The following is a 20,798-nucleotide window of genomic DNA, read 5'->3' on the forward strand; positions in this document are numbered from 1 at the left end:
ATTTGCCACAGTAGGACAATTGGCTTGTGTTCACTGTCTTTATGTTCACTATAAAGTTGAGGTCATGACATGACATTTCAATTTCCTCTTTTAAACTCCCCCTCCCCGGCAGCATAGTCTCACGGACCTCATAAAAGCAAGTAAGTTCCTTAAACTCATTCAGAAAAACACATTAGAAGCCAGTGCTGTATTTTGCAAATTGTGTAAGAGTAAGGCCCAGGAAGCATCATGAACCAGACAGCTGGTAAGTATATGAGAACATATTTTGAACTGTTTTCTTCCTTTTGTGCTTTTATTGGATTCCCCCTAGCAGGTGCCATAAGTTGGAAACAACTTGAAGGAAGACCAATAACAAGGTGAAAAGACACAGAACTGCACTCTGCCAAAGGGTTCAGACAAATGAAATTCTGAGGGATCTATAATGTACTGTTTTCTGATGTTTAATATTGCTTCTTGTCAGTTACCCTTCCAAACAATGCTATATTTTCCACAACTTTTTTTTAAGTCTCAGTAGTGGGGTTCCTAATGTAACTCAGTTTGGTTCATTGGCTCTCTGGTGATGTGGTGACATGGAGTGGGAACTAAGCTATGAATGTACCTAATCCTCAGAAATGACTTGAAGGCACACAAGAACAACAACAACAACTGGCTGAACTTTCTATATCCAGTTGTCTCTCTACTTTGGAACCTTCACATTTGCCTTCTCTTCTTAAAGTTCATCTAGTATTTTATTTTTATACTCTCTATACTGTTGAAATGCTGAAATGATCTTGGTAGTCATTGTAATGATCATTCTGCTTCAGCTTGTCCCAATATCTATTCCCACTCATACGCCTTCATTTGACTTTGGCCTTATCTGCACTGCAGGAATAATGCAGTTTGCCACCCTTTTAACTGTCATGGCTCAATGCTATGGAATTCTGAGATTTGTGAGAGAGAACCAGTGTGGTGTAGTGATTTGAGGATTGGACAACAACTCTGGAAACCAGGGTGTGATTAGGCCAAGGAAACCCACTAGGTCACCTTAGGCAAGTCACACCCTCTCAGTCTCATAGGATGGAAATGGCAAAGCCTCCTGAAGAAACTTGCCAAGAAAACCCCGTGATAGTTTCACCAGAGGGTGGCCACAAGTCAGAAATGACTTGAAGGCACACAACAACAACAACAACTTCTGAGAGATATTTAGCCTGTTGTCAGAGAGCTCTGGCACCACAACAAGCTACCAATCCCAAGATTCCATAGTACAAAGCTATGGCACTTAAAGCAGTGTCAAACTGCATTATTTCTATAGTGCAGATGAAGTCTTTGTTACAACTCCAGGCTTTCGTTTCCCTCCCTCCCTTCCCCTCTCCAAACTAGATCATCTCCTGTGCCCTTTTGATGCATTGTATTGTTTTACTGTTTCAGCTTGATGAGCTAGCATTAATATATATGAGGGTTTTTAAAAACTAAAATTAAAAGCAATAGAAGGAATTCCAGAGTATCCGTTTTTCACAAGAGGTTGCTGATTGCTTTGTAGAAATAACTGTAAAGACTACCTGGGGCCCATGGACTGTGTCATTCCCACCTGTGATCTAGGGCTTTCAAATGGGATCAAAAATGAAAGGGCAGCCAGTTCAGTTCTTTTTAAAAATGACAAGACATGGTCCACATACATAGCATGCCATTCTGATAGCTGTGTTATCTATTAATTGAAATACCTGAACATTTTGAAAGGCAGATCTGTATGCCATGCTTTGTAATTGGTAAATGTAGATACAAATGATGTCCAGACACAACCCTCCACCAACTTGACCCCTAGTTTTGCTCCAATCCCAATCCTGGCTGCATCACACAGAATAAAAAAATCCCAAAAATATAAAAAAATTCTCACCAAAACCACAGACTAGGGTTTAAATTGCCTCCAGCATATTATTTCAACTTGGACTGGAAAGAGTGTAGTGTGTCATACCAGGATTGAGATCCAGATAAGGCTGCATTATTGTTGCTATGTATATTCAGCCCTGGTTTAGCAACTTAAGTTATGTCACAAAGTTAGAGGATAAGAATTTTCTCTCCCATTTGTATAGTGTATGTAGTTATACACTTCTAAGTGTGACTAGAGCTTGGCTTTAGAATTCTCAGACCATTATGCTGAATGAGTGGGAATCCACTTTCCTTTAACCTAAAAGCCAAAGACAAGTGCAAATTTTTATTTGTTCTCATTTCCAGAGAGTCCTCTGAAGACCACTGGAGTTAATTTCCTCATAGAAGAGAACACCCGTCTTCATCACACCAATGACTATGAGAATGGACACTTGATTGTGCGACGGGGGCAGGATTTTAAGATGAAGGTGACTTTTAACAGGGAGCTGAATAATAATGATGAAGTCACTCTGAAACTCAGGATTGGTAAGGAAACATATAATTATTTATTTTTTTTGTCAAAATATCTCTAAGGTTATATAAGTAGAGCCAGTGTGGACTGAGCATTGTACTACAGCTCTGGAGATCAGGGATGGATTCTCTGTTCAGCCATAGAAGCCCACTGGGTGACTCATGCCGTTGGGTGACTCATTGGATAAGTCACACACTCTCAGCCTTAGGGTCACCATAAGTCAGAAACAACTTGAGGCCCACAATAACATAAAAGTAGTACCAGTCTGTGTCTTTCAGAGCATCAGTACTCATAAAACGCATATATTGTCTTTCTTAAATTTATTGTGGAAGTTCAACAAAATTAATAGAGATTGTTGGACTTTCCTAATTGACTTTAATTTATAATTTACTGTAAATTTGCAGGAATGGGAATATTGTGTCGACACTAGGATTATAAAATCTGTAGAAAAAATGGGAACTAGGAAGGAGGAGAGAATGGAAATAAACGGGAACTAGGAAGGAGGAGAAAATGGAAATTGATGCACCAATTTGTGTTTTAAATTTCCATGTAATCTCCAGCTGAAACACTGATCAGGCTGAGGTTCACCTTCAATAATGTAACAATATTTTAATAGCACAGGTTTCTATATCAAGAAGCAGAAAGGCATATTACAATCATATATAGGGTAAACATATAGAATTAGTATTCTCAGAGCCTTGTTTGCATTACAAAAGAAAGACAAGAGGCAGTGAAATAGAAGCAGCTTTCTGCTTACCTTCCTGCATGCCCACAAAGCACTTCTGCCGGTCATAAAATTGTGCCTTTTGTCCTGCTGAAAAAAATCTGTTTGAAAAAAGCTATGCTTTTATGACTGGCTCCTTCTGAAAGGAGAACTGAAATACTACACCTACAGTGTCATGTGAGAAGGTAAGCAGAAAGCCGCTTCTATCTCACTGCCTCTCGTCTCTCTTTTGTAATGTGATAAGGCCCTCAATTCTAATAAATAGAACTATACAAATCAAATGCATAAAGTTTAACCTTTAAACCACAGCATACTACAAATATACTGATGTTGTTAACTGGACAATAGTAGTGGCGTCCTCAGCTCAGCAAATGGTGGTTACTAGTCTCTGGTCCTGAAGCAGTTATCAAGGTTTCTGTCTCTTTCTCTTAAAAAAGAGTTTGCTGTGTTTTCTGTGATTCCACCCACCCTGCATCCCCCATCTTTTTTGTCATAACAATCTTTTCTCTTTCTCTACACTGACCTCAGTGTATAACTGTCACAGTTGAAGGATTGATCTTTCCAGTTTGGATGAGCTCATGGTGCATGTGGCTATTTCTTCTGTGGCCATTTTAACATGATAGTTCATATGTCAAAATGTGAAGCGTAGGATGGAAAATCATACAAGAGGGTAATTTACTTTGCCTCCTCCCCAGTTAACATCACCCTTTTTTAAATTTGAATTTTTTCCAGGTGAAAAGGAAAAGGAAGATGAATCCAGTGGGACTTACTTATATTTAAACATAAGGCCACAGAGGAATGATGAACCATGGCATGCCAAGATCTGTGCAACGACTGGAAAGGAGGTATGTCCATTTCGAATGTGCTACATTAAAATGTTTAGTTAGAAAGAAAAGACACTATCACAGGAAATTGCAAGATCTGTGGTTAAGTGTGCTCCTAAGATCATGTCTTCCTTGTTTGAGAAAAGACACAATCCTACTCCAAAAAGCCTTCAGGGCATGTAGTTCTCCTTGCCACTAAGGCAGGTATGCACTTTGTTTTAGATATTTTTTGAGAAACCAGAATTGATCTTTTGGAAATGGCTGGTGTGGACCATAGTTTTCTTGCAGTGATTAAAAATGGCTCCCAGCCCTCCAAGATGATCTCCCCACATTTAAATTATGAGCCTCTCTGAGTCCCAATTTTTTTGGGGGGTGGGGGTGGGGGTGGGGGTGGGGGGAGGACTGGGATCAGGGACGTAGCCAAGGGGGGGTTCTTGGGGTCCGGACCCCCCCTTCCATTAGAAAAATGAATGGTGTGTGCTGCTGCGCCGCTGCACCCAAGCCCCAATATAATGGTGGCACTTAGTCTGGACCCCCCCCCCTTCCTAAAATCCTGGCTACATCCCTGCTGGGATGATGATAATGATGTAGCAGAAAGCGGAAATAGTTTCCTCCACTATCTGGCTTTGAACTTCTCTCCAACAGCAATCTCCAGTGGTGGGTGCTGGCTAAAATAGAGACACAAGAGAGAGGTACTAATGTGCTCATCATCGCATGGCTTCTTAAACTTTTAAACAGGATTATTTACCTGTTGGGGGCCAAATACCTAGTAGGGACTATAAGATATGTTACAACACTATGTCACAGGATCCAGGACATAAGACTATTCAGGTTTGAAAGAGCCAGCCAGTCAGAGCTCTTAGAATGCTATGAAGGATGTCAAAGGTATAAAAGGAGATGTGCGACTGCTTAATGGTCAGACAACGCTGGCTCTTTGCCTTAGAAATGGAAATGAGCACCAATAGTCAGTTACGACTAGACATTCACATCAAGGGACTTTTGGAAAAGATCTGTGAAAGTGACTAGAACTTCTTGCTCGCAACTAATTTAAAATCCCATTCATTTCAATGGATCTCTTCTAATTAGGACTAAAACTTTATTTATCCAGTTGATTGTAATTGCTTTATTCTATTTAACTGTAAGTTACTTTGAGGAAATTAATGTTTTGGAATATATATATATATATATATATATATATATATATATATATATTCTGGAATTATTATAAATAAATAAATAAAGCAGAAGCAAAAACTGTCTCATATATTGAAACAGAGGAAGAGACAGAATAATTTTTAGTAAATTCCTATATAGTCCAAGCATATGCAAAGTTGTTTTCATGATCTAAAGAAAATTAAGTGGGAAATGGAGGCAAAAGCAATGATAATGCAGGGAGTAAAGACAGATAATCATAGAGACTTAGTACATTGGTCTGAGAGAATAAAAACAATTTATAAAACAACTTATCTCTAGAAAGCAGATTTTTTTTTAAAGTGGAAAAATATCAAAGTGTAAAAAAAATACAGAATATTCCAAAGTGTGACAAGTAATATACACATTAACAGCCAGAAATGAGCTGAAAAACATAGATAATGTGTGAAAATTTGAATGATAGGCTGAGGGGGATAAATATGGCTTTCTCTGAACAGTAGGACTGGTGTGTGCGTGTGCGCACATGCACATGTGTGCACATTGTTTTTGTGTAGAAAAAAGTAGGAAAATATAAAAGATAGAGTAGGATGTAGTGGTTTAATGAAGGAGTAAGACTCCAAGAGACCAGGGTTCAAATCCCTATTCAGCCCTTAGGCTGACATTGGTCAATTCACACTCTCTCAGCTTTGGAAGATGGCAATGTCCAACCCACTCTGAGCAAATCTTGCTAGAAAGTCCTATAACAGGGTTGCTTATTGAAGGCACATAACCATAACAGATTCCAACATGTGCATGTAACAAACAGGACAGATGTGGAAAACAAAGAAAAATAGATTTATTATGGAAGAATAAATAAAGTGTTTTCAGCATGAAGTTTGTTGACATGGGCTTAACTCTTCTGGTTCTAGTGCCTCATCGTGGTGTCCAGTCCAGCAGATGCAATTATTGGAAAATACCTTCTGAATGTGATGACAGGGAATGATATTGATATACTCAGACAAAACATATTCTACATCTTGTTCAACCCATGGTGCAAAGGTAGTTATCATCATCATCATCACCATCATAACAGGTTTAATTTCTGACACTACTTTATAAGAAATATGCTTTTTAGCTACTTTCTCCTTAAAACACTGAGACTGATTATCCAGTAAGTTTCCATAAAAATATTTAACATGATATGCTTGGCCTTGAAAGTCTGTCACCTGTATTGACTATTTAGACTCATAACTGAAGTTTAAGCAACAATTACAGAAAGCCTTGACTGTAATGCAATTACTATATAATGAGACAAGAAGATATCGTCCAGTTAGTCTGACATCTATACCAGGAAAGATTCTAGAGCAGATCATTAAACAGAGAGTCTGTGAACATCTAGAAAGCAATGCCATAATCACAAAAAGTCAACATGGTTTTCAGAGAAAGAAGTCATGCCAGACAAACCTGATCTCTTTTTTTTTTTTGATAAAATTACCAGCTTGTTAGATGAAGGGAATGCTGTGGATATAGTATATCTTGATTTCAGTAAGGCCTTTGACAAAGTTCCCCATGACATTCTTGCAAACAAGCTAGTGAAATGTGGGCTAGATAAAGTAACAGTGACATGGATTTTTAATTGGTTGACTGGCCGAACCGAAAGGGTGCTCAACAATGGCTCCTTTTCATCCAGGAGAGAAGTGACCAGTGGGTTCCCAGAGGGCTCTGCCCAGTGCTATTCAACATCTTTATAAATGACTTGGAGGACAAAATTGGGAGCATACTTATCAAATTTGCAGATTACACCAAACTAAGAGGAGTAGCTAATACTCCAGAGGACAGGATCAAGATTCAAAATGACCTGAAAAGACTAGAAAACTGGGCCAAAGCTAACAAAATGAAATTCAGCACAGAGAAATGTAAGATATTGCACTTAGGGCGGAAATGCAGATATAGGATGGGTGACACCTGGCTGAATGAAACTACGTGTGAAAGGGATCTAGGAATCCAAGTAGACCACAAGTTGAACATGAGTCAACAGTGTGATGCGGCAGCTAAAAAGGCCAATGTGATTCTAGGCTGCATCAATAAAAGTATAGTGTCTAGATCAAGAGAAGTAATAGTGCCACTCTGTTCTGCTCTGGTCAGGACCCATCTGGAATATTGTGTCCAGTTCTGGGCACCAAATTCAAAATTAGAGATAGTAGAGGAACACCTTGTTAATCTAAATGAATTTAAGTCTCCGGGACCAGATGAACTCCATCCAAGGGTATTAAAAGAACTGGCAAAAGTAATATCGGAGCCATTGGCAATCATATTTGAAAACTCCTGGAGAACAGGAGAGATCCCAGCAGACTGGCGAAGGGCAAACGTTGTCCCCATCTTCAAAAAGGGGAAAAAAGAGGATCCCAACAATTATCGTCCAGTTAGTCTGACATCAGTTCTAGGAAAGATTCTGGAGCAGATCATTAAACAGAGAGTCTGTGAACATCTAGAAGGCAATGCCATAATCACAAAAAGTAAACATGGGTTTCAGAGAAACAAGTCACGCCAGACAAATCTAATCTCTTTCTTTGATAAAATTACCAACTTGGTAGATGAAGGGAATGCTGTGGATATAGTATATCTTGATTTCAGTAAGGCCTTTGACAAGGTTTCCCATGACATTCTTGCAAACAAGCTTGTAAAATGTGGGCTAGACAAAGGAACTGTTAAATGGATCTGTAATTGGTTGACCGGCCGAACCCAAAGGGTGCTCAACAATGGCTCCTTTTCATCCTGGAGAGAAGTGACCAGTGGGGTCCCACAGGGCTCTGTCCTGGGCCCAGTGCTATTCAACATCTTTATCAATGACCTGGATGACAGAATTGGGAGCATACTTATCAAATTTGCAGATGACACCAAATTAGGAGGAATAGCTAATACCCCAGAGGACAGGATCAAGATTCAAAATGACCTGAATAGACTAGAAAGCTGGGCCAAAGCTAACAAAATGAAATTCAACACAGAGAAATGTAAGGTATTGCACTTAGGGCGGAAAAATAAAATGCACAGATATAGGATGGGTGACACCTGGCTGAATGAAACTACGTGTGAAAGGGATCTAGGAGTCCAAGTAGACCACAAGTTGAACATGAGTGAACAGTGTGATGCGGCAGCTAAAAAGGCCAATGCTATTTTAGGCTGCATCAATAGAAGTATAGTGTCTAGATCAAGAGAAGTAATAGTGCCACTGTATTCTGCTTTGGTCAGGCCCCACCTAGAATATTGTGTCCAGTTCTGGGCGGCACAATTCAGAAAGGACATTGAGAAACTGGAGCGTGTCCAAAGGAGGGCGACAAAAATGGTGAAGGGTCTGGAAACCATGCTCTATTTTACAAGAGCAAATAAAAATTCCAAAGGTAACCTGGTGATCTATTCATGGAAACAACATTCAGAATCTATCACTTCTGTATTAGGATCACTAAAATGTCACAAATGTGGCCAGGTTTATGACATTGTAAAGATCTTAATAAAGATATGCTGAATTTAGTTTATGACAGTGGATTCATACCAGCTGTCTTACCTGTATTTCTTTTAAATCTCTTGATTTTGACTGACAAAAGTCCATTGTTTGCTCCACCCTAAAAACAATTGTAATGAGCCAGGCTTTCTGACAGATGACCTGAACAATCAAATAATGTACTTGTGTGTTTTCTCTAGCGGATTCTGTTTTCATGCCTGAGGAGGACAAAAAGGCTGAGTATGTGCTCAGTGACAATGGATATCTATATACCTTAGGAAATAAAAATGGAATTTACCAAAGACCTTGGCTTTATGGGCAGGTAAAAGATAATGTATTACCCTCTTTCTCTCTGTTGTTTGGACACAAGTAGACACTGCTCTTTTGGATACTTAAATGCAAGTGTAAATAGCATGATGGGTATGAAACTACTGAAGAGATACATTGAGCTACATGAAAGCTGACAAAATAGAAGGCAGCTCTGTTGAGCCACTCCTCTTTCAGCAGAGCTGGGAGCCAATTTCATTGCAGTGCATAATTCTTTCAGCTCACACTTGGGTTCAGGTTTCAGCAGTGCCATGGCTGGAAGGTGCGGGGTGTGTGCCCCGGACCAGGTGCGGCTGTGCCCCTCCTGTCTACACTGTGGCAGAAGAGACCTCATCACAAGGAGGTCTCTGCCACGGCGGCAAAGGAGAGGTCCAAGCACTCCTCTCCCGGCTTCCTCATGGCTGCAGAGGCCCCCTCATGAGGAGATCTCCACCACAGTGGAGAAAGAGAAAACTAAGCATGTCTTTCCCAGCTTTGCTGCTGTAGCTGAGGCCTTCTCACAAGACCTCCATGGCGGCAGTGAAGGAGAGGGCTGAACATGCCCTTTTAGCTGCCATTGCCCTGCTCTAGAAACTGGTTTTCAAATCCCCTCTAGGTTATGAAAACCCACTGGGTGGCCTTAGGAAAGACACTGTCTCTCAATATGGAGTTTCTCACATGCTATTTAAAGTGACGTACCCCATTCACATTTAATTTTGAAGCTGGATCTTATCACACAAGCTGGGGGGGGGGAGGGCAAGTTCAACCCAGTTGCAGCCCAGTTGCACTTATCCGGCATCTTTTCAAAAAACGGTAGACTCTCAGTTTTGAAAAGATGCCAGATAAGCATAGCTGGGACCCTGGCTGCAGCCAGGTTGCACTTCCCCAGCCCCCAGCCCATGTGATAAGATCTGGCTTCAAAATTAAAGCCGAATGGTGTAAGTTGCTTTAAACGGCATGCAATAAACTCCATTGTACTAGGGTTCTTTGACGTTGCTCAGAATAGTTTACAAGATTGTGTCACTATTTTATCTTTGAAAGCCTCAGCATACTTGAAAATCAAGTTATAATCAGCTTTATAATGCATTACATAAAGAAAAGGGTAGTTTTCAATAATGAAATAGCTTAAGAATGACTAAATCTGACTTTCCAACAGTATGAGAAAGACATTTTGGATTGCTGCATGTTCCTTCTGGATGAGAGCCAGCTCAAGCTGAATGACAGAAGAGATCCTGTGAAAATCTCAAGAGCTATGTCAGGTTTGGTATGTCCTTTAATAAAAATTTTCAGATACATCAGATTATTTTAGAATATAGAAAAGAAAACAGGCCCCCTGCTTTCTGATTATTGAAAAGTTGGTGTGAACTCTCCTGAAACTAAAGGACACTAAAATTGTGGAAACAACCAGCCAGACGAGATTTGTCAGCTTAAGACATGATCTGAGTTTAAATCATCAGTAAATCTAGTCTTTTCTGGATGGCCTATATAGATTATTTTTAAAATTATGGTTTTAAAAGTATTTTTGATGGATTTTAGTGTTATTAGTTCTATATTCTTGTGCTATGTTGCGTTATTTATTGTTGCTCCCCACCTCATGCCACATCAGGAAGAGGCATGGAAATGCAAGTAGATAAATAGGTAACACATTGGTGGAAAGGTAACAGCATTCGGTGCAGTCATGCTGGCCACATGATCATCAGAGCAGTCTTCGGACAACACTGACTCTTCGGCTTAGTAACTAAGATGAGCACCACCTCCTACAGTTAGTTACAACAAGACATTCAATGTCAAGGGACTAGCTTTACCTTTTTAAATAAAATATTTAAGAGAAGAGAAGCTCCTCTGTCATTTTATCTTATATGTTTTCCTAAATGTGGAGGAAACACAAAAAGGCCAAGCTCTTCTGATCATGTGTTCATACAATTGGAACGAATCTGTTCGGTGTCGGTTGTGTACAGAGAGCTGGACTTTCTGCTGTCCTCATGTATAGAGGACAGCTCCAATATAGAGGGAAAGCTCAGAATGGAGGGAATGGTAAGGCACAAGTTGTTGCCCGAAATTGTTACTTGTTAAGGTGGAGGAGAAGCAGGAGGGAAGGATGGATGTCAAGAGTTAATCTAGTAAGTCTCTAAATCATGATCCATGGTTTTGGAATCAGTCACCTAGTATGATCACATGTTTTTTATAAGTCCTCTAGCATTGGTGCTTAAGATTAAAAACTTTAACTCAGGGGTAGGCAACCTTTTTGAGCCGGGGGCCGGGTTGCTGTCCCTCAGACAACTGGGGGGCTGAAGCCAAAAAATAAATAATTAAATAATTTTAAAAGAATTTAAATAAATAAACTGGGACAAATGTAGGACAACATTTTCAAATGGTGGACACTTTTTTAAAAAAGCGGAGGACACGCAAAAATTTTTGCTGATTTAAAAAAAATGTTAATATAAATGCATGTTTCTGTGGCGTCTATAGACAATTGCCCCCCTTGCCCCTGCGCGCGAGAGGCCAAAGGCCCCGGCGGCAATCGGCGGCAGGACCGGGCTGGGGCCGGTCCCAAGGCCTCGCTGGGCTGCATCCGGCCCGTGGGCCGCAGGTTGCTTACCCCTGCTTTAACTCTTCATATCCAAAAATAATGACATCTTCTTCTCCAGAGGTTGAAAGATCAGTGATTTCTCCTTTGGTGGTAGTGTCCATCAGGCGAAATATCTAACATGATAAAGTTGCGGGGATCTTGAAAGAAAAGAAAGGAGTTCTCCTATAAGATTTTGCTTTCTTCATTGTTTGCTTAGATTAATATGGAGGAGGACAATGGAGTGCTCCACGGAAAATGGGGAACATCATATGAAGGTGGCACTCATCCTTTGGAATGGACAGGAAGTGTCTTAATGTTGCAGACATATTACAGAACAAAAAGAACTGTCTCATATGCCCAGAGCTGGGTTTTCTCTGGTGTCCTTACTACAGGTAGGACTATGACTATGCATGCCATCTAATGCATCCTACATGTCCACTGGTTGTTCATTTTGAAATATCAGGTGTTAGGAATACTCTAGCAGAGAAGAGGGTTCCTGTTCAGCTCCTGTTAGTAAGCTGCCATAGATATCTGCATGATCACTATTGAAAACCTTTTACAGTGGACCCTTGTTATACGCTGGGGTTTGGTTCCAAGATCCCCCGTGTATAACAAAATCCGTGTATGCTCAAGTCCCATTAAATATAATGACATAGCAAAATGGTGTCCCTTAGAAAAAATGGAAAATCAAGGTAAATTTATACTTTTTTGGAACATTTTCAAACCGTTTATGCTTGAATCCGTGTACTGTATAAAAAATCCGTGTATAAGAAGGGCCGGCTGTATTTGATCTAGCTGGCCTCTCTTTCTAAAGCTGAAATATAAGAGGATTGACAAAGTTTTATCTCATCTTCATTTGCACTAGAATCATATACTGAAGATAAAATATATCCCATCCCATTAGAAGAGTGGAAAGTGAACATCACTGAGTAACCAAACTGAAGCCTCACATGACCTAACATCTTTCTCTGTATTCCAGTTATGCGCTGTTTGGGGATTCCTACCAGAAGTGTGACCACCTATCATTGTGCACATGATACCCAGGATAACATAACCATTGATGTATACTACGATGAAAAGGGGGAAAGAATGAAACATTCAGACTTCATTTGGTAATTTCTGCAATGCATTAGTCCATTTGCATGATAACATTTGATGAACGGAGCTGGTCTCTAGAGTTTGACCTTCTCAGCATTTTCTTCCTGGTACAATACTAATATGGATTGGACCCAGAGACTAATCATAACTAGATATTTCTGCTTTCAGAAGATTTTTCTTTTTCTTCTTTGTACATAAACATTATAATCTCCTCTTTCTCCTCTTCCTCACTCTATGGTACTCACTGTGGAAGCATAAGAATAAAAGCAAAGATTGTAACACATTGAAAGCTAGCATTCCCAGAGCTATGGCACCACTAAATAAAATAGCTCTCTTATATGTTGATCTGATGGGTGACTTCATAAAAAGCCTTTTCTTCCTTCATGATGCCCATGAACACAGCATGTAACATTGTCTATGGCTTCCACTTAAGTCAATACACACATATAGCAGATTCTTCTCAGAAATTTCTTTAAAATCAGTACATGTATCTATACATACATACTGTATACTGGATTAAGTTGATTCTCCTTCATCATTATTAAACTCAGAAACTAAATGTCAAATGTTTAGAAAATTTCATGATATATGTGCAGGGTAATAATTAATAAGGACAGAATATAAGAAGGGTAAATGTAAATGTAAAGAAATAACCAACACTGAAGTGGAAGGAAGTCAAAAGTGATTTAATAATTTGTAGAAGATTACAACAAAAGTATGAAAGAGTTATGATTTAAATAGTATAACATTAACCTTGGTTGTATACTAGTAATACACATACATTTTAAAGTATTTTGAGAAAATATTTACACAGAGGGAGGGGGTGCTATTTTCTGCTTTCTTTTATATTTTAATTAAAAAAATTAAAAAGGAAATTTCTATAAAATCAGGTCCAAGAATTAAGATTAATTTTTGTTTTCAAATCTAAATCCTAACTGTCTTCAGGAACTTCCATCTTTGGAATGAAGTCTGGATGAAAAGACCAGATTTGCCAGAAGGCTATGATGGCTGGCAGGTGATTGATGGCACACCTCCGGAAAAGAGCAAAGGTAAAACTTAAGCAAAGGCATAAATGCAGAGATAAATTAAAAGATGGAAGTCTATTATATTAAAATGCGATTAAATCCTTCTTCAATGAGCTCACCTTGTATGTCCTGTAAAAACAAATTTAATATTCTGGATAATTTGTTCATGTTTTACTACTGTAATTTGTATTTCTTTGTGCTGTTAGGTCTAATTAGATAAAACCACATAACACATAGTAAGATAGGAACTAGGAAATGGGTGCGGGGGGTGGGATGTGTTATACAACATGTAAATGTCTTTGAAAGGATCTCTTCCCCCCCCCCCCCAACTGTTTAGATCAAGGGTGACTATTTTTAATAGGGATGTACACTGCAGAATTGCAATACCCAGCATAGTTCATAATTGGCTGTGCTGGATAGGACTGGAAGGAGCTGCGGTCTAAGAATGTCTAGAGAGCCATAGACCCTATCGACAATTTAGAAAATACTGTCTAAAATAAGCACTATTAATTTAGAGAGTTTTTTCCCCTCGCCCAAAAAAAAGTATTTGAATTTAACAGGAAATATGAAGCTGGATTCACAATATATTTATTGAGCACAGAATGCTACAACATTTTTAAAAGATGGAATGAATGCTTCCCATTTAGCTACTGATAAAATACAGTGTTATGGTCTCTTTCCCCAACCATTTGGTTATATCGGAGCTGAGTCAAAAATCTACTCATTGCTGTAGCTGTCCCCCAACCCATACACACTGAGTAGGATTTCTCAGTCACCTTCATCTGAGTGCAGTGTGTGTCTCTCTGTATGTATCAACATGGCTGAGAGAGTAAGCCTTTCCCATGATGGAACTGTGTAAGTACACATACTTCAATCTCCCCAAAGATATTTTTCGGTGAACAGACCCAAAGTTTCACTGTAGGACAGCTCCTGATATGTACCTGATGTACATCACAGAAAAAGAGACTGTCCTTGTGATAAATAAGAAAAATGAACAAAACCAGTGTGCTGTAAGGAAAATGAAAGGAAGCAATGTTGACAAATCTTAATGGTGAATCTGTTCTGAAGCTTCCCCAGTCTTATCTGCTCTCTGTATTAAATTTTAAGGCTGCAAAATATTCCACATGATAATGTGCCTTTGGTAGGGAGATGTGAAATACGACTGAATGTGTCTTGAGTAAACCCTTTCTAAAAGAGAAGCCTTCTGGTGCACTCCCACATGATTTTGGTAAACAGAGAAATGGTTGAGTGAAATGTTGGCAGAAATGTTGCATGAATTATAGTTTTTCAGTGGACTCTGTTGAAATATCAGAACATTATTTGTCTTCAGAAAGAATGTTATGGAGCTGACCTGAGTACATTTTGGTATAGAAAGGTATGATAGCATTAATTTTTCACTTTGATTTCATGACATTATAACACATAATTTATGAGATTATAATATAAAGTACTTTTGTTACTGGAGCCACCATGTAGTCATTGCTGTTATTGTCCTGTAGCTGCAATTTAGCTGCCCCTTAAGGAATAGAGGAATGGTGGGTCCACGGGTTCTTAGTGCAAACAGGGGGGAAAACTACTCTCTCTCTCTCTCTCTCTCTCTTTCTCTTTCTCTCTTTATAGGAATTGTTCAGTGTGGCCCTGCTTCAGTAAAAGCCATAAAACAGGGGAAAGTTGACCATCGCTACGACACCATGTTTGTCTTTTCTGAAGTGAATGCGGACCAGGTCTCTTGGCGTATGAATGAGGTAAATGGAGAGAAAAAATTCATAAAGTACAACACAGATACCAGGTCCATAGGAAGGAATATCAGCACCAAAGCTGTTGGAAAGGACACACGTGAGGACATCACTGATCAATACAAATTTCCAGAAGGTAATTGATACATTAAGGATTTTTATAGGAGCAAAACCACTATAGCATGTTTACTGGTAGCATGGAGTGCCCTTTAGAGTAGAAGTTTACATAGTCATATATGCTTATTCAGAAACAAGTTCCAGTGAATTCAGAAGGGCTTACTCTGAGCTAAATGTGCATAGAATTGGTTGCTGCTAGTTTGGGAAGCTATTTGTAACAAAGTACAGTGCGCCTGCATCATATGTGGGCACACCATATGCTGCTTTTAGCTTACACTGAAAGCCATGCGCTGGAAGAGGTAATGCACAAGCCCCATTGTTTTCAATGACGCTTGACCATATGCAGTATTTCCCTTACACGGGGGGGAGTGTGGATCCCCCATGTAAGGGAAGGGCCCATTGTATTTGGTTGGATCTCTGCTTGGTCAAACATATTGTTATTATTTGTGTATTTCTTCCTATTATTGGTTGCTGTTTAGCTATGGTTCTCAGAGTAGTGGGCAATTTAAAACCTAAAGAAAAGATGAGATAATAGTAAAATAAACGTAACAACTATCAAACTAAAGTATCTAACTATAATCATAGCTTTTCTTTAGGTTTAGCATTTACTTTTCACTAAATCTATTTAAGCAGGCATTTAAAACCAGCTAAAAAGTATGTATCAGTGAGTCCTACTGAATCAGCTTGGCTTTCTCTTCTTGCTAAGTGCCATGAAGTTGGTTTCAATTTTAAAAAGCTGGTTTGTGCATACAGTTGATAATTGGAATGGTTTCTAATGCCCTCTGAATTGATTCCTGCTTCTCTTTTCCTGATTTTCAGGTTCTCGAGAGGAAAGAGATGCTATGAAAACTGCTTTGTCTTATGTGAAGTCTCCTACTGATACAGAGGCATTTTATCCTAGTTCTTTCAAAGCAGACTTTGAGCTAGGAGTTCAAGAACAAAAACCTTTGTGGCCAGGGCAGCCCATTGATCTGAATATTGTTGTTCAAAGCAAATCTTCAGGTGCATGGACAGTCGACCTCTATGCTTCCTGCCATCTGGAGTCATACACTGGGAGATTAGAAACCAAGCTTGCAACTGTCCATCAGACTGTCCAAGCAGCAGGCAAGACGGGTGAGTGTACAAAAACCTGATACAAGCCTTCTTGTGGCTACTTCCAAACTGACAAATATGAGAAATAGTACTAGTGCTCTGATGCACAGCATTTAAATCAGCAAGGCAGTAACTGTGCCACCTTCTCACACACAGGGCCTAGTAGAGAAACAAAGTTAGTCTTCTTTATAAAACATATAAAAGTAGCTTTACATACAAGTTATTTGTGCACAATCAAATACATGCTCTAACGCAGTGGTTCCCCACAATTTGGTCCTCTATTTGTTTTGGACTTCAGCTCCCGGAAACCCGAGCCAGTTTGGCTAACATTACATCATGTTTTCACTGCTTTTCATAAAAAAGCACAAAAATTAAAAACTGAAAAAAAGTAATATTTTATGCAAAAAGAACCCCTATGCTTTGAGTGAAATAAATATTTTCAGCACATTTCAAAGTTTTTTACAAAAACTCTTGCAATTAGAAAAACCATTGAAAATGTGAGAAATACCATCTCACAGGAAGGGTAGAAAACTTTTTAAATGTCTCATAATTCTTTCTCTAACAAAATATGTAAAGATGGCCATTTTTAGTGGAGATAGGAAATCATGGGCCTCAACAGAGAGGCCAAAATAAAGCTGCTTCGGGTCACTTTGGAGGTATGTTGTTTAAAATACACACACATCCCTCTCCTTAGGACTGGAACATGGCTTTGGTGCGGCATCCAGCCTCTTGGGACGCATACATCATTTAAACAGCATACCTCCAAAGTGACCCGAAGCAGCTTTAATTTGGCCTGGCTGTTTGGGCTCCATAAAAGATTAAGAGACTGGTACCTCAATTCTATAACTGTGTAATTACATTTTATTATTGTACATTGTTTGTATTTTGTACCGGTTTTAATCTTATCATGCGATGCTTTCAGTCACAGTCCTGAAAGAAAAGTGGAATCTAAACAACTCCCATGCAGCTCCATTCTGCTGATGGCTGTCCATCTATAGTGAAGGAGTACCTCACTCTTTCTCCCAGTGACTTCACTCTGTTAGGAACCCAGTGACTAGGGTTATATGCCAGCTTTCCAATATACTTTTCACATCATGTAGGAGACATAGGGGGTGGTTCAAGAAGGGCTAGGAAGAATCCACAGTCTTCTTCTCCCCACCCCTTTCTGTTGCAAGCTGTTAAAAACCCAGCATAGTGTAGTGATTTGAGCATTGTACAATGACTCTGGATAGCAGGTTTCACATCTGTGTTTGGTCATGTAAACCCCACTAGGTGACCTTGGACAAGTCACATTCTGTCAGCCTTAGAAGATGGCAATGGCATACCCCCTCTGAAGAAATTTTCCAAGAAAACCCCACGATAGGTTTGCCTTAGAGTCACCATAAGTTGGAAACTGGTTAAAGGCAAACACCAATAACAATAAAAGCCATACATCCAGTCTTACTCCAGTGTTGCTATTATCCCTCTCTCAAGCTCAGTCTTCTTTGTATTGATGCAGCTGTTCTGATCCCCCTGAAAGTAGCTGCTGATGTTTACATGAACAAACTGACTTCTACAGAGGATGAGCTTCTGATAAAAGTCAATATTTTTGCTGATGTTAAAGAAACTAGTCAAAACCTTGCTAAACAGGTGGCCTTGATCTTCCAGACCCCACCTCTTGAACTGAAGGTAAGAAATTATAATAGGCTGGTGCTGAGCTGGGATTTTGAAAACTCAAGAGTTGAAATATTGGAAATGTTGAATAAAAGAAGTAAATGGAAAAGAACTCCAGAAGCAGAGAATGAGGTCTTCACTGGTTCTTTGAAGAGAGGAGGGGGGGAATACATGGATTTGGCAGATTGCAAGCAATCTTTGCCTATATTTCTGGGTTTCTGGGATAGTATTAGACACCCTGGAATCTCCTTGATAAGAACATGGCTGAGAAAGGATACTAGCTACTCCTTGAAGTCTCTAAGAATGGGGATGATATTCCTGAGGGCTTGTGATAATATTCACCGTGATGTTGTCTAGAGGACTGATAATCAGCTACTCAGAAAGCTGATTGATCTAATCTCAAGTATCATTGGCATATGGTCTAAGAATGGAGCCACTGTTGCCAAAACACCCAACTGTGATGGCACCAACGGGGTAGACAATTTTCCTGCATTGTGTGCTTTGGGCAGAAGGTAAAGATGGTTGATTGTGGCTCCTTAGATGTGTTCTTGTAGATTTGGTCCTTCAGACCGGTAGAGTGAGTTTTTAATCTGCTTGTATAGTTTTCAGCATTTTCCTTCATGATAAGATCATGTAAAATGTGGTGTGAGAGAGTAATCGTTCCTCTATGAAGTTTACTTGCATATGTACACAGTGTAAATGTATACATTTTAAAATATTCCTTGCATAGCTAAATCTGTTATTTGCTAACCTTCCTTCGTGATACAGATGCCAGAAACAGCAAAGATTCATGAAAATTTTACCTGTGAAGTGATTTTCAAGAATATCCTGTCAATTCCCCTGGAAAACTGCAAACTGTGTGTAGAAGGCCTTGGCATTTTTCCAGTGAGAACCTTTAACCACAGGTATGGTTACGCTAGTTATGAGGGCCTGCCATATCCACAGTGTGGATTCTGTTGTGTCATTCATAACTTGGAGCATTTGTATGATAGAAATTGATTCATTCTGTCCTACCTGAGATATGTGATTATATAAACCTGTCTTAATACACAAGGTGTTGTCCATCTAGCCCCAAGGTGCTTGCCCTAAGTGGCAGCAGCTATTGAGAGCAGACAGCACTTTCCCAATCCCAACCTTGCCACAAAAGAACTATAACGAAAGCTCACATGAAAGGACAAAAAACCAGGTGTGATTTAAATGGTAGCAGTAAGAAAGTGTGCATTAAATGGTGGGGTCTTTCTCCACAGTATATTAGATTTTGGCCCTCACCAACAATAGCACCTCTTAAATTAACATATTGCCGGCATGGAAAAAATAAACAAGGCACTCTGATATTCTCAGACAGAAATCATGGCTCTGTGATCATGCAGCTATATGTGTATTTATATGCAACTAAAACCTCTAGGAGTAATCCCTTGCATCTCCAGTTACAAATTTCATTGTTTATCTAGAGCAGGAGTAGGCAACTAGCTGCATGGGCCTCTCAAGGCTATTTTGGGGGCCCAATTCAGTGTCCACTTCAGTGTCCCTTGCTCTAAATAGACTTCTTTAGGAGCTGTGATTTTACATTAAAACAAGGAACAAAGGTCCCCTTGTATAGGTTTTTCTGTATAGGCTTGAATGGATTTTATGAAATCCAAGGTGGACTTCCGACCACATCTGCCTTTGATTTTTCCATTTTTCTTCATTCTGGGGCTGATGTGGGTCTTGAAGGGGAGAAACTGACCTCCAGCTGCCTGATTATTCCTTCTTTTCCCCATGATTTGAGATTATGATTTTCAGTCTGGGTATCAGAAGCCCCGAAATGAAATTCCACACAAATGCTGTAGCTATATCTAGGGAACCCACAGAAAACATGCAGGGATAGCTGTGTTGGCCATTTAACAAATATAAATGAAATTCCATCAGTGATACCTTTATTGGCCAAACAAAATGCACAATATGCTTGTTGCAAGTTTTTGAAGCTCCATGGGCTTCTTCATCAGGCAAGATGTTACAAACCAAACAAGATTTTGAAAAACAATTGGAGATGTTAGATGCCTGCATGTTGTTTCAGTCCTTAGTAAAGATGTTATGCTGGGGAGGATATCTTTTGCAGGCATGGTCCTCCTCCTTCTGGCCAAGCAACAATAGGGAGATTTTCAAAGTCCAGGAAATTTAAAGTTTCCTTCAAAACAGGGACCCCTCTTTTGCAATCCAATCTATCTCCATTGCAGTGAGGTCACAGGCCTCTATGTAGGAAGAGAACAATGGATTCCTCAAGAAGTGATTTGTATTAATGTATTTTTCATTATTCACTTTTTAGGCTTGTACCACCTGGTGGAATCATAACATCCAAAATACAATGTGCAGCAAGGAAGACTGGCGATAAAGCAGTCGTGGCCAAACTGAACTCCACCCAAGTCAAAGGAATAAATGAAGTGAAGTCTATTAAGATCACTGCATAGGGCCATTCCCAAATGGCATTAGGCAGTGTTAGAAGATCTGTGCATTTAAATACGCATTTTTTAAAACAAGCTTGCAGCTTTAATGATGGGGCAAAAAAGAGACACCTGATGAATGAAGTGGCTTAACGGTAGTGCTGATAGGAATTTAATGGGAATTGTTGAATTTTTCTCTTCAATGTGCTACTTATGATGAATATCTT

At 39.4% G+C, this 20,798-nt stretch overlaps 1 protein-coding gene across 1 annotated transcript; it reads left to right on the forward strand.

Annotated features, from left to right (window-relative positions):
- The first annotated feature begins 228 nt into the window (after positions 1-228).
- On the forward strand, positions 229-20,740 carry LOC149309630 (protein-glutamine gamma-glutamyltransferase 4-like). The gene is made up of 14 exons (XM_089531290.1): positions 229-244; positions 2,212-2,391; positions 3,834-3,946; positions 5,986-6,115; positions 8,756-8,877; positions 10,018-10,125; positions 11,648-11,822; positions 12,410-12,542; positions 13,474-13,577; positions 15,174-15,425; positions 16,226-16,519; positions 17,997-18,166; positions 18,920-19,056; positions 20,457-20,740. The coding sequence occupies exons 1-14, from the start codon at positions 229-231 to the stop codon at positions 20,596-20,598; spliced, it is 2,076 nt and encodes a 691-aa protein (XP_089387416.1). The 3' UTR covers positions 20,599-20,740.
- Positions 20,741-20,798: the final 58 nt, after the last annotated feature.

The sequence above is a fragment of the Sceloporus occidentalis genome, unplaced genomic scaffold (assembly GCF_023333645.1).
Source record: "Sceloporus occidentalis isolate IW3139 unplaced genomic scaffold, rSceOcc1.0.p SCAF_7, whole genome shotgun sequence".
Lineage (NCBI taxonomy): Eukaryota > Metazoa > Chordata > Lepidosauria > Squamata > Phrynosomatidae > Sceloporus > Sceloporus occidentalis.

Bases quoted from the DNA above. Each gene is read 5' to 3' on its own strand.
- LOC149309630 (XM_089531290.1), top strand. The intron at 10,126-11,647 runs GTATGTCCTTTA...TTGTTTGCTTAG, and splicing joins CAAGAGCTATGTCAGGTTTG to ATTAATATGGAGGAGGACAA. The intron at 18,167-18,919 runs GTAAGAAATTAT...TTCGTGATACAG, and splicing joins CCCCACCTCTTGAACTGAAG to ATGCCAGAAACAGCAAAGAT.